Consider the following 14,921-nt stretch of genomic DNA (forward strand, 5'->3'; position numbering starts at 1 on the left):
TTGGTGTATGTCATTCCAGATATTTCAGATACATGTACATTCTTACACATGTGGGATTATAATATCCTTATTGCTTTGCAATTTTGTCCTGTTGGATGAAGCTAAAAACTGAATTCTTTTATCATTCAGCTCCTATTTTTAGATTTATTATTTAGATAAAATAATCATTAATTTACCACTTTAAAAAGATAAGGAGGGGATACTGGGTGACTCAGTCAGTTAAGCATCAGACTTCAGCTCAGGTCATAATCTCATGATTCGTGGGTTTGAGCCCCGCATCAAGCTCTGCACTGACAGCTCATAGCCTGGAGCCTGCTTCAGATTCTGTGTCTCCCTCTCTGCTTCTCCCCCACTCATGCTTTGTATCTGTCTTTCAAAAATAAATAAACATCAAATAAATTCTTAAATAATAAAACAATAAAAAGGTAAGCAAATTTAGTGCACTCATATTCTTAGCTACTTCCTATTCGTTCTGCCTTTCCTTTTTTGCTATATAATTTCTTATAACATTTACATTCTATTCTAGGACCAATATTTTCTGAGTTGTTTACCTTAGTTTGTATGTATGTATGTAATTATTTATTTATTTTTATATCTGTTAGTTAACATATAGTGTACTATTGGTTTCAGGAGTAGAATTTAGTGACTTGTCGCTTGCATATAACACCCAGTGCTCAGCCCAACAAGTGCTGTCCTTAATGCCCATCACCCATGTAGCCCATCTTCCCACTCATCTCCCCTCCATTAGCCCTCAGTTTGTTCCTTATATGGAAGAGTCTATTATGGTTTGCCTCCCTATTTTTATCTTATTTTATTTTTCCTTCCTGTCCCCTATGTTCATCTGTTTTTTTTCTTAAATTCCACATATGAGTAAAATCATACTGTATTTGTCCTTCTCTGATTGACTTATTTCACTTAGCATATTACACCCTAGTTCTATCCACATTGTTGCAAATGGCAAGATTTCATTCTTTTTGATGACTGAGTAGTATTCCATGGTGTATATATACCTCATCTTTATCTGTTTGTCAGTCGATGGACATTTAGGCTCTTTCCATAGTTTGGCTATTGTTGATAATGCTGCTTTAAACATTGTGGTGCGTATGCCCCTTTGAATCAGCATTTTATATCCTTTAGAGTAGTGCAATGGACATGTAATTTCTAAATATGAAAACTAAAAAAAAATCTTTACTTAATTGGTATATCTGAGATTTCCATTTGAAATGCATTAAATCTTGAAATGTTTTGCTTCATTCACATCATTTTAAGATGAGGTTTTTGTTGCCATTATAGCACAAAGAGAAATTGAGAGTGTCACTTTTTCTCAGAGTCTTGATTTTATAATTGTGCATAACGGAGTGTCATTTGTAATGGAGGGCAGTGAGGGCACCACCATGTTCATGGGAATTCTCAGTCCTTGTAGATTTTGTGTTTACATTATTACTCCCTTGCAGTCAGACAAGAAGAGCAGCTACTATGTATTTGGGACCATAGATATTATAAGTTCTAAAATATATGTATGTGTGTGTGTGTGTGTGTGTGTGTATATATATATAATATATATAATACATAATTATAATATATAATATATAATATAAATATAATATGTATTATAAATGTATATCTATAAATATAATATATACTATAAATATACTATAATATATATTATAAATGCATATCTATAGATATATTTTGTAAATGTATATGTACATATAAATATGTGTGTGTGTGTGTATATATATATGTGTGTGTGTGTGTGTGTGTGTGTGTGTGTGTGTGTGTGTGTAGTCAACAACCACTGGTGATAGAAAGAAGATTAAAAACAGTGGAGATTTCAGGACACCTGGGTGGCTCAGTTGGTTGAGTGTCTAACTTCGGCTCAGGTCATGATCCCTCAGGTCATGATCTCACAGGTCATGAGTTCAAACCCCACATTTGGTTCTGTGCTGACAACTTGGAGCCTGGAGCCTGCTTCAGGTTCTATGTCTTCTCTTTCTCTGCCCTTCCCCTGCTCACATTCTGTCTCTCTCTCTCTCAAAAATAAATAAACATAAATAAATAAACAAACATTTAAAACAAATAAAAAAAACAGTGGAGATTTCAAAAAAGTGTTTTAAAGGGGACTTTGGCTTAATGAGACATTTTCTGATGCCAATTTTTACAGATTAACACTTAAAATATTTTATTTTAAATTGTTGTATGTGTAAATATTTAAACCTGAAACATCAAAGCTAACTTTAAAATAGAGAAACGTCACTTCTTGAGAAGGTATAACACTTTTAGAACATATTTAAGTTTATACCTATTACGTAGTGTATAGTCCTTGAAGTAGCATGGGTTAGGCAATGTTTTTTGTTTTTGTTTTTGTTTTTTAAGAATTCAACTACTTTGAAATTCAACTACTATATTGAAATATAGTGGCAGAAAAAAGTTTTTATAATTACAACTTGGTTAGATAGAACATTCATTTCAAGAAGTAATGCTTACACTTAAGTTTAAATATTTCAGATCTAGATATTTAAAGGCTAGCTTTTTAAAAAATATATATAATTTATTGTCAAGTTAGCTAGTGTACAGTGTATACAGTGTGCTCTAGGCTTCAGCGGTAGATTCCCAGGATTCATCACTTACATACAAGACCCCGTGCTCATCCCAACAAGTGCCTTCCTCAATGCCCATCACCCATTTTCCCCTCTCCCAGCATCCCCCCAATCAACCCTCAGTTTGTTCTCTGTATTTAAGAGTCTCTTATGGGGGTGCCTGGGTGGCTCAGTCAGTTAAGCGTCCGACTTCAGCTCAGGTCACGATCTCGCGGTCCGTGAGTTCGAGCCCCGTGTCAGGCTCTGGGCTGACGGCTCAGAGCCTGGATCCTGTTTCAGATTCTGTGTCTCCCTCTCTCTCTGCCCCTCCCCCATTCATGCTCTGTCTCTCTCTGTCTCAAAAATAAATAAAACGTTTTAAAAAAAAAAAAGAGTCTCTTATGGTTTGCCTCCCTCTCTGTTTGAAACTATTTTTTCTCCTTCCCTTTACCCCATGGTATTCTGGTAAGTTTCTCAAGTTCCACATATGAGTGAAAACATATGAAGGAGTGTTGATTCGTAGGGGCACATGTACCCCAACGTTTATAGTAGTAGCACTTTCAACAATAACCAAATTATGAAAAGAGCCCAAATGTCCATCAACTGATGAATGGATAAAGAAGATGTGGTCTATATATATAGTGCAATACTACTTGGCAATGAGAAAGAATGAAATCCTGCCATTTGCAGCAACTTAGATGGAACTGGAGGGTATTGTGCTAAGTGAAATAAGTCAGTCAGAGAAAGGTCTAGCTTTTTTTTTTTTGACGTTTATTTATTTTTGAGAGAGAGAGAGAAAGGTAGAGTGTGAGCAGCCAGGGGCAGAGACAGAGGGAGACACAGAAACCGAAGCAGGCTCTAGGCTCTGAGCTGTCAACACAGAGCCCGACGAAGGGCTTAAACTCACAAACTGCAAGATCATGACCTGAGCCAAAGTCTGGTGCTTAACTGACTAAGCCACAGGTGCCCCTGAGAAAGGTCTAGCTTTTAAGAGCAAACATTTTCCTAGATGAATTTAAAAAAATGTTAATGTTAAATAAAAAGTATTATTATATTAATCCAAATCCTAATATAGAAAGGAGAAATATGTAAGAGTATCCAAATACAAAAAGAGTCAAAACCTTGGTTGTGTAGGACTTTTGCCTCTAGATAGTAACACAAATCTTAGTGAAAACAATTAAGTCAAGTATTTTCAAAGCTGTCAAGTTCAGAGTAAGGCCATAAAATGTGATCAAACAGAAAAAAATGAGACATTTTCTACAAAAATGTTTAAAAGTATCATGTGACCTTGTGATCCAAGACTCTAGTATAATGAGAAGAGATGTCATGGATCTACTTTTCTTGTTTTTAAAATACATCTTGTAGGTTTTTTTTATGTGCAAAATAAATATTTGTTAAAAATCTTAATGAAAGGATTGATTATATGAACACTAATTACTATATCCTATTATGGCTTTTCATTTTACCGACTTGCTTCATTCTACGTGAAAAAGTTTTAAGTTTTGACATCAGTTAAGTGCCATTTTTGACTGGTATATCACTTTTATTGGAATAACATGTCTGAAAAACAAGACACTCACAACTCATCAGTTTTCAACATAACTTCTCACATCATTTACACTGAACATGTAGGATCTTTATGATTTCAATTCAGCAAATTGTAAATGCAATTTTATAGTTGTTTAGTTTTTGTGTGACAGTTCACCAGAGAATTCAATAAACTAATCAGATGAAACCTGTGTAATCTCGTCATCTGAACTCTAAGGGACAGTGCATGAACATGGCTTGGTCTGATAATAGATGAAAAGAAAAAGGAAACCTGATTTATCTGTCTTTACCTCTTGTATCTCAGCCTGAGGGGGAGAGGGGGCAGTTCTTACTAAAATAATTCACATCAAAACAAGATGATTGTTTGAAACACCAGAAAAAAGCCATGCTGAACACATAAATCCTAATTCTATATTTTAGTTTTAGCCTTTATTTGTCAATTATAACCCTAGTAAATACCCAACTTTTAATTTAAATATCCATTACAGTTTGGCTTCTGTTATCTCATGCTTTATAGCTAAAAATAAAAAGACCAAACATTTAAGAACATATAGAAAGGTAATTTGAATGTTAAGCAAAGTAAACAAATTTAGATAGTAACAAGAAAAAATACAGATGATTTAACTGGATGGTTTGACTACATGCGTGTCATTTCAGTTGGAGACAATGTCTAAAATATAAACCAAAACTGTGCGGAAATATCAGTTGATTTGGTCACATGTTTAGAGGGACTGATTGTTGCTGACTTTATTAATTGTTACATTTTTGAAGACTGAAAAAATTCAATTTAAAGTGAGCATATAATGTATACTTTTATATTTCAGTGGTAACTGAAATTAAGTTTCTCAGAACACACGTTAGTGCAGATATTTTATCTTTACTGTGGTTGATTCTCAAAAAACTACTCTGTTTTCAAATCTAGTGTGATTCAAATAAGAGGTAACTGGGACAGGGTGCACAGATAGTACTTTTAAAGGTGTTCAACTCTATCTAGCTATTAATACATTATGCAGGTAAAAACAACAGTAAACATTTGTTAAATACTCTCTAGGCACCAGGTCCTTAGTTAATCTTTTTGTATGTATTACATAATATTTGAGTTACATTCATTTTATTACAATATGGGAACAGAGGATTAGAAATGTTAATACATTCAAGGTCACAGAGCTGGTCATACTGTCATGTTTATGGCTTAGTGAATTTGTCCTATCGAAACCTTTTCTCCCTTTGACAGACACTTTTAACCCCTAAATTAAACTATCACAGCATATCTATAGTGCAAACTCATAATTAAAATAATAACCTTACTTTAAAATTTGCATCTTCTGCCCAATTCTACATGTGCTATATTGTACACACACAGATACAGGAGTCCATATTTATAAAGACACCTTTAAAATGGACCAAATATTTAAGAACATATAGAAAGGTAATTTGAATGTTACACATTTTCCAAGTGGGAGATTTTATCACTTTCCTCAGAATAGTAATAGTGCCTAACATCCTTTCATGTCTGTACCACATTTTTAAAAAAAGTTTATTTATTGTGCGGCCCGGGTGGCTCAGTTTGTTAAGTGACCAACTTCAGCTCAGGTCATAACCCAGGGGTTCAATCCCCTCATCGGGCTCTGTGCTGACAGCTCAGAGCCTAAGCCACTTTGGACTCACTCTCTCTCTCTCTCTTTCTCTCTGCCCCTCCCCTGCTCATGCTCTGTCTCTCTCAAAAGTAAATAAAACTTTAAAAAACATTTACTTTGAGAGGGAGAGAGAGAGAGAGAGAGAGAGCCTAGGGAGGGGCAGAGAGCAAAGAAGAGAGAGAATCCCAAGCAGGCTCCGTGCTGTCATCTAGGAATTCCATGCAGGGCTCTGACTCACAAAATGTGAGATCATGACCTGAGCCAAAACCAAGAGTTGGATGTTTAACTGACTGAGCCACCCAAGCACCCCTATACCATCTATTATTCTTTTATTGCTCCTTTAGACACATGAAGTAGATGCCAGTTATCACATGAGGGAAAAATCAGGCACGCAGATTAGTTTAGTTCCACTTCTGGGTGCTTTTGCTCTGAACCATACTTATCAAAATGACATTCTTCTACTGCATATATGAATTATAAATTATACTAGATTATAAGGTTTTAAAGATGTGTGCTATAATGCTACCCCAAATAGCTGCCTGAATGAAGACATGTACTTTAATATAACACTTTAAAAAGTGTATTTCGTGAGATGGACTGTCTATTTTATGTACAATTACAAATCACTTTTATTTTTTCAGACTGTAAAGTAATTTTGAATACAGACTAATATTGGGAAAATAGTGAATAATGTTAAATTGTAGGGCAAATTCAGAAAGCCATGCTGTGATTTGAGCAACTATGCCTTCTTGTTTAAAATGCTGGTTTCTTATGTAGTATGGAACAATTCTTATTTCCTCTGAAACATTGATTATGCATATATTTGGGGGGGGGAGGTTTTTTTTTTTGTTTTAGTTTTAGCATCACGAATAATTCCAGGTTGGAATTAGAGATCATGTTTTGAGGACAGGAAAAAGCTTGCACATTGTATTGGAATTTTGATTTATTATATAATTATATAATTTAATATATATGATATACTCTAATATTGTAATTTGGGCCTTAAAAATAATTTTCTACTTTGAAGTTTCTCACCAATGACTCCTTCATTCACCTCTAGAACCATCAGCACTGGTTCCAACTCATTGGCAAGTGAACCAAATCTTATCTATTTCTCTCCCTGAATTGTGATCAGAGTAATTTTAAATACTTGCCTTGCAGAGGAAATAAACTCCTGCATTCTTAGGGAAAACTGTTCAACTGAAAGATCTGACAATGTAATTTTCAAATAAGTTTAAAGAGTTGATGACTTAAATGAATGTGAATTCTTATTTACCTTTTACTTTGAGCTTGGCTACTATTTTCCATTAATAGCGTTTGGTACGTTAATTGCTTCCTTCAAGCTCCTGTCAGCTTTCTAGTAGGTAAGTGATACTCCCTCAAACCCCACTTTGGTATGCATTTGAAGAAACATAAAGGGTCAATCTAGGTTTTCCTAAATCTATCATTTGAGGATATGAGTTTATTAATTGCTTTATGTTTATATATCATTTCTGACTTTTAAACAAAAATATAATGAATTCAAGATAGTCATTATATGTCTAGATTAGTTGGGCATATTAGAGACTTTATGTATCTTCCATCATAGAAACTGAGTATCTCCAAGAGAAAGAAAGAAAGAAAGAAAGAAAGAAAGAAAGAAAGAAAGAAGAAATAAAAATGTCTTCATAGTGGGTATGATCTTATATATGGAAAAATTCTAAGGAATCTCTAAAAATCTATGATTAATAAGTGAGTGTAGCAAAGTCACAAAATACAAGGCCAAAATTCAAAAATCAATTTTATCTCCATTCTAGAAACAATCAGAAACAAATTTAAAAATCCATACCACTTACAATAACTTGAAAAAGCATGAATAGAGGTAAATTTAACAAACTATAGCCACAACCTTACACTGAGCACTGGAGCGTATTACTGAAAGAAAGTAAAGAAAACCTAAATAAATACAGACATGCACCATCTTCATGGATCAGCTCAATATTAGGATGTCAGTTTTCCACAAATGGATCTATAGATTCAAAGCAATCCCAAATCAAACATCAGTGGGCTTTTAAAAGAAATTGATAAGCTGACTATAACATTTATATTAAAATGCAGATAACTTATAAGAGTAGTCAAAATAATTTGGGAAAAGATACACAGAGTTGGAAAATTCACACCACCTAGTTTCAAGATTTACTATACAGTAATCGAGGCAGTGTGGTATTGGCACAAGGATAAATACACCAATAGAATAGATTGGAAAAGTCCAAAAATCAGCCCACAGGTATATAGTCAACCGATTTTCAACAAATGTGCTGAAGTAATTCAGTGGCAGTACTGAATAGTTTTTTCAACAAATGGTGTTAAAACAGCTGGTTATCTATTTGGAAAATAATGAAACTCTACCTTTATCATATATCATGCATGGAAATTAATTTGAAAGATAATAAAGACATAAGATAAAATCAAAACATTAACACTTCTAGAAGAAAAGAAAAATAGGAAAAATCTTAGCTATCTTAAATGAGGCAAAGATTTCTGAGGAAACAAAAGGGACAAATCTTTTAAAAAATGATAAATTGGACTTCCTTGAAAGACACAGTTAAGAAAATTAAGAGGCAAACCACAGATTGGGAGAAGATAATAAATCAGACAGACAGATATACATGCATTATTTGTATGTATCTATGTGTATGTGTTATTTAGAGTATAGATAGATGAGGATATGCATCCAGAATATATAAGGAACCATTACAGCTCAATAGTAAAAAGCCAGACAACCAGTTTTTTTTTTAATTGGCAAAAGATTTGAAAAGGTATTTCACTGGAAAAGATATATGAATGGTCAATAAGTGCATGAAAAGATACACACATTATAATTGGTCATCAAAGCATTGGAAATTAAAACCATTATAAGGTTTAAAGTGTAAGGTAAAAAGACGAAACTAAGTGTTGATGAGGATGTAGAGCAACTGTAATTTTCATGCTTTGCTAATAGGAATATAAAATGGTGCCACGACTTCGAAAACGCAGTTAGCTATTTCTTTAAAAGCTGAGCATATACTACCATACAACATTAATTCCACTATTAGTTATTTGTCTAAGGGAAATGAAAATCCATGTCCCCACAAAGGTTGGCACACAAATGTTTACACTAACTTTGCCCATAATATCCAAAATGCAACTCGACTATCCATCAATAGAAGAATAGGTAAGCCAAATGTAGTACATCTGGTACCAGGAATAATAAAAAGGAATGAATTATTGATACTTGAAACAGCATGGATAAGTCTCCAAAACATTATGGGAAGCCAAAGAAGTGAGACACTCTGTGATTCCATTTTTATGAAACTATAGAAAAAACAAATCTAATATGGGCTCAGGGTGAGGAGGATTTACCAGAAAAGGAAATGGGATATTTTAGGTTGATAGACATTTTCTATATCTTTGTTGATGTGGTGATTACAGTTTTATACGTTAGTCAGACTTATCAAATTGCACATTTAAAATAGATGCATTTTATTATGTGTAAATTATAGGATGAATAAGGATGGAAATTAGAGAAGTTACAAATTCTACTTATAGTTGATCCCCTAGGAAAAAAAGTCAAGTGATAAATGAGCACCTGAGAAAGATCTCAGAATCCTGTTTGAAACTACATAAAAATACTGCTATAAAGACAATTACTAACATCTAAGTATAAAAATTTTGACTTTTAGTGCATTTGTACGGAGAATGGTGGTATATTTCATTTAAGCTTATGATCAAACATAGCAATCTATTGTAAGCAGAGGAAAGCGTCAGTTCTAAGTATAGAAACAAGATTAAACAGAGACACATCCAAAATAATGAAATTAAATGATATATAGAAACTAAATCTAAATCATGTGTACTACTCATATATTTTTAGAAAAATAGCCATATATTAGTGTGAAAAGATGTAAAGAAGTGAATATGAATTTGTTGAGCCAGACACATAGTATTGATAAGGATGTATCATAAGTAACTGTAGCTTGCGATAAGTAAATGACTTCCCTTCTTTTTACTTTATACTTTTTTTCTTACAGTAATTAATATGAACAGATATTTCCTTTGTCCCTTTATTTCTTGAAACCACACCCTTCCTCATAGCGCCTCTTTCTCCAAAAGTGAATTTTCAAATTTATCACCTCTCCTTTAGTTTTTCTTTTCTTTCCCCTTCTTTTTTGTATCTCCAAAGTTATAGTAACTTAGCAAAAGTTAATGCCCCTCTTCACTTACCCACCTAAGGCATGTTTTTGAAGCAGTTTTTGCATTGTAAAGAGGACAGCGTTGTGGAAATGATTCTCAAGTCCAATTGTATGGGAAATTATGAGTTTGCTTCCACTTTGTAGGGCATCAAAAATGTATGAAGTACTGTAGAATGGATTACATCTCTTTTGTCTTCTCCCAAAGTAATTTGTTTATTGTCCTTTACCTTTCCCCTTTCTTTTCCTTTGGGCTGTGTCTGGAGTAACCTGTTCAGTTGCTCAGCGAACCTCCCCTCCCCGCCCAGGCATACCATTTAGAGTGCGTTGTGATATTATGTTCTTGAGCCTTGATGGACCATGATGAACTATCAAGCTTAGTTACTTTTTCTTAGCGCTCCTTTCTGCCTGGAGAGTCTTACTGTATTAGTCTCCTTTCACCTTCCTACAGATTTGTTATTGGGCGAGAAAAGCCAGGACAAGTGAGTGAGGTTGCCCAGTTGATAAGCCAGACGCTGGAACAAGAAAGGCGCCAGAGAGAGCTGCTGGAACAGCACTATGCCCAGTATGACGCCGACGATGATGAGGTAAGCGGCGCTTGCAAACGTCCTTCCTGCCTTTCTTCCCACCGTGTTCCTACTTTACAAAACTCTTTTCCTGGAAAAAGTAGGATAGGTTCTTTGCAGTTTCTCAAGGAGAACGTGTCTACATTCAACTCCACAGAAAATAAATATTACTTACATTTGTTATTAACTGATGAATCAAGTAATGGTATCCTATTTACAGCATGAAGACTTTGGAGTCAAGGAAGTCCTCTTTGTGCTATTAAAAGAAATACACTGAAACAAAAAAAGAGCGAAAAAAACAAGATGCGAATGGTAGCTGTCTTTATTGTTGGAATTTGGTGATGTTCTCTCTCTGCTTTGTATTTTTTTTGATTTTCCCCCCCAATTTTCTACAGTGAGTTTGTAATGCTTTTTGAAAAAAAATGAGTAGACATTTTGATTGAAAAAAGACACATGCATACATACACAAACATACACAGGAAAGTACTCAAAAATGCTGAGTGTTTTCAGGTTTCTTTTTTCCAGGAGAAGAAAGGTCTTTGGATCTGCTCACTGTGATTTGTGCTAACATAATGCAGAACAAAGCCTTTCCACCAGCATATATTCCTTGCTAGTAGATACATATTGGAATAATTTTGCATCCTGCTCTCTGTAGATCAAGTAAATGAATAGAAGCTAACCCCCAAGTGAAAATGGCTCTCTGGAACCCTTGTGCGTTATAATGTAATGCAGATGCTGGTCTATTTCTAATGTAAATGCCAAATGTACATTGATATAATGGGACAACATGCTTTATTATAAACATGTTTAAACATGCATGTGTTTCATATTGGCATGTCAAAAAAAAAAATCCATCAATAATTTAATCATAGTATTTCATACTCCATAAACATAGTAAATATTCAGGTAAAACATATATTATTTATACCAGCTGATGTAAGGACAGTGCAACTTCTTATATTCAACCTCTGCTCATCTGAATATATTCTTTTTCCAGAGCTTTTTTTTTTTTTTTTTGGTTTCTAGCCAGGGCATAGTGAAGATTAATAAACAGACATTGAAATTTTACGTATTTTTAGTCTGGAATGTTTTAACCCAAATGTATATTAGTTTTTTGTATGAGTGTAATTTAATGAGGATGTATTCTCCATTTATTATAGTAGAAAAGTAAAAGTGGTGCATCAGTTAACTTTTGACCAAAGAATAAACATTACAAAGTCTTCATGTGAATGAATTAGTCTCTTAGAATCTTATATAGTTGATTTAACTTTTCACTTTCAGAGTGCATTTGAAATGGCAAGTATTTTTTTTTATTCTGAGATATTACATATGAAAATGTTATTTTGGATTTAAAAATTAAAAAGCAAAAAAACCAATTTTGTCAGATATTTAAATTTTCATCTTACCTATTAGTCTTCAGTTCTCTGTGCTAGTGTTTTGTGTTTTATCAGAGACACTGATTTGGTTTGGCTGCAAGCCTGTTTTAGGATTGTAGAACCATTCTCTGCAGGTTTGGTTTTTACCTGCTCATTCTACTAGAAAGAATTTGGAGGTGAGGTTCGGGGCAGTTCTGATGACATCAAGTGGGGGAAGACGAGGAAGCCAGGCTTCCCAGGCTGTGGGCCTCAGTATCTTTGGCTTTAAGAGATTGGGCTAAAATTCTGAATTCTTTCTAGCTTTTACTGGTCCATGAATCTGTGAAATAAAACATCAAGTCTAACAAGGAAAGAGGTAAAATAAGATAGCTCTTTAAGGCTCTCCTAGTGAAAATTTTAGATCATGTGCTACATATTACATCCTTCCAGTTATTTTGAGGAACTGATTCCATTCAGCCCCAAAAGTTTTCAACTCAGGCCCCTAAAGCTGTTTGTTTGATGTTAGATTTTCTCCAATTTGAGTAAATGCAAAATGAGTGTTTGTTACTCAACTTTTATACCTAAGAGCACATCATAAAGATTTTTTTTTGTTTGCCTTGTTTTTTTTTAAAGAAAGCAAAGTTGATTGTCACCTGAGCAGGTATTTTTCAGGACTAAGGAAGGTAAATAAATATTCAGTGCCTGGCACTTTGCAAGGTGCATTTCCCTGGATGATTTCATATAATCTTTACAGCACACAGAAGAGACTTTTTTTTTCTAAAAATGAGGCAAACAAAGCAAATGAGGCTTTTTCTAGTCATACAGCCAATAGTTGGCAGATTTAGTATGGGAATAGAGTCTTCCTGTCTCCAAAGTTGGGACTTTTTACAACACTTTGCTGTTTTTGAATGGAGTGGGCTGATGGGTCTGTCTTTGTTCAGGCACACACAGAATAACCGGGGAACAAGAGATGTTGGAAAGAGGATTCCTGTTTCGAGTGATGGAGTTTCTTGTAATACTTAGGTTATGTGATTCTTTATTCCGTATTTCTAATAATGGGGGAATCAAGTGCTTGGAGAATTAATCTTATTCTAGGTAGATAATCCCTAAGTATCCTGTGAAGACAGGACTTTAGAGAAGAATAATTGAGTATATGATTTTGTTTTTTAAGTTAGAGTTTAGCTCTAGGTTAAACTTTTTCTTTTGTCTTCAAGTTGTAGAAATAGAAATCAGATGCTTGCTACTATGTTATTCCAAGTAACCTTCACTTTACTGAAAAGGTCAAGGAGTCTTTTTCTTTGTCTCTTTCTCATGCTCCTCTCTGACTTATAATTCTCCCTTTCTTGTGTGTTGCCAAAACATGCTCAGTTAAAACCAACTGTTAATTTTCTGTGCATAGGAGAAATGAAGCTGTACAAATAATGAAAATCCACTCTTGCGTAAATATTTTATCTCCTTGATTTAATTTTTTTACTAATAGTACCAAATAGTGTTAAATCAATTTAAGTGGTATGCCCCTATTTTTTATTTACTCTCTCCCTCTTTGTTAATGAAAAGTAAAATGGCCAACAGACATAATGAAGGTGAGAAGGACCAATATTGGTTATCCAGTGGGTAAATGGTCCTTGAATAACTGAGTTAATTTTATATGTAATTGAACAATGTATTGATTTACACATCATTGTTAATTCTGAATTGTGTAATCAATCACTTGGCTTCTCACTTTTCTTATCATTTATGGAATCATCTTGTGATTTCAAAGTTAGAATCATTTTTATTTCACAATATCCCCTGGGACATTCCCTGGGCCAGCCAGGAAAACCTCTAATTAAATGCAGGACAACCGAGTTCATCCAACTAATTTCCAGAGCCAGCGCTTAGATCAGCATTGTCTACTGAAGGATAGATAGCTTCTGGTTTGGGTCAAATCATCCAAGGTTGATTCTAACTTGGAACTTGTCATATTGACAGAGGGGAGTTGCTTGCTTGAATTGCCTGTGGGGAAAACATTGCAATGTGAGAAATATATTCTGAAATTGTAAAAGTACAGTAGTTCTCTATCAAAACCATATTTAGGATTAAGAATACCTCATCATGTATAGTGTGTGCTTGCATATAGCTGTTTTAATGCTTTAGGAAATTATAAGTGGTAATTCAGCAGAATTCAAAATTTATAGATAATTCCCAAACTTTATTGAAATCTCTGCTCTTTATGATTTTTTCCCGAATATTTAAACCAGAAGAATTTAAAGTAAGCAAACAACCAAATCAATTTTAATTTACATTCCTGTTTCTGGTTACTCTCTGTTAAACATTGTGATAAAAAAAAAATAAATAAATAAAAAGGGCTCTGCCTGAAGAGCAGAGAAGAGTAAAAGCCTGAAGAGTAAAGGGCAGGATCCTGTAAAGAAGAGGAAGATTAAATCTGAATAATTGAAATATAGATCTGAATATATCTGTAATTAGCAACTGCATTTCTGAATAATAGAATTATTGTTCATTTCTTTTTCTTTCTTTCTTTCTTTCTTTCTTTAACAATCTGGAAGGTAACGATGGAGGATTTCAGTAAGCCCCTCACACAGTCAGCACTATCCCACGAAATTCTGGGGGTATGGTAAATTTTTCAACTAGATTTTAATTTTCAATAACAAATTTAATCTCCTGTCATACTCCACAACTATCAATGTCTAGCCTTTCAATGGTGGGATGATGTAATTTTGAAATATGTTTTGTGTAACATGGGTCATGTATGTAAATTGTAGGTAGATGTTTCTATCCAAGATCACTATGCAATGTGAAATACAGTTGGGCTCAGACTAGAAATGAAGTATGAACTGGTGCTGTACCACTTTTTTGAATTAAGAAATACATATGGTCGTTCACATTCAAATAAACTATTTTACATGCACTTTGCAATTATATGATTATTTTGGTTTGCTTCTTTAAATATACTCTTAAAATATTATGTTTATTACATTTTAAAATCTTAGATTATAGGTGTTATTTCAGAGTCTCTTTGGGCAGTAGT

At 33.9% G+C, this 14,921-nt stretch overlaps 1 protein-coding gene across 9 annotated transcripts in view; it reads left to right on the forward strand.

Moving 5' to 3' along the window:
* Positions 1-14,921, forward strand: part of PPP1R9A (protein phosphatase 1 regulatory subunit 9A) — a 366,748-nt gene that overhangs the window by 260,848 nt on the left and 90,979 nt on the right. For all 9 annotated transcript variants that reach the window (XM_047848722.1, XM_047848719.1, XM_047848720.1 and 6 more), the window contains one exon: positions 10,424-10,559. In XM_047848722.1, the coding sequence (XP_047704678.1) occupies positions 10,424-10,559 (136 nt within the window). The remainder of the gene's footprint in view (positions 1-10,423; positions 10,560-14,921) is intronic.

Source organism: Prionailurus viverrinus, chromosome A2 (assembly GCF_022837055.1).
Source record: "Prionailurus viverrinus isolate Anna chromosome A2, UM_Priviv_1.0, whole genome shotgun sequence".
NCBI classification, from domain to species: domain Eukaryota; kingdom Metazoa; phylum Chordata; class Mammalia; order Carnivora; family Felidae; genus Prionailurus; species Prionailurus viverrinus.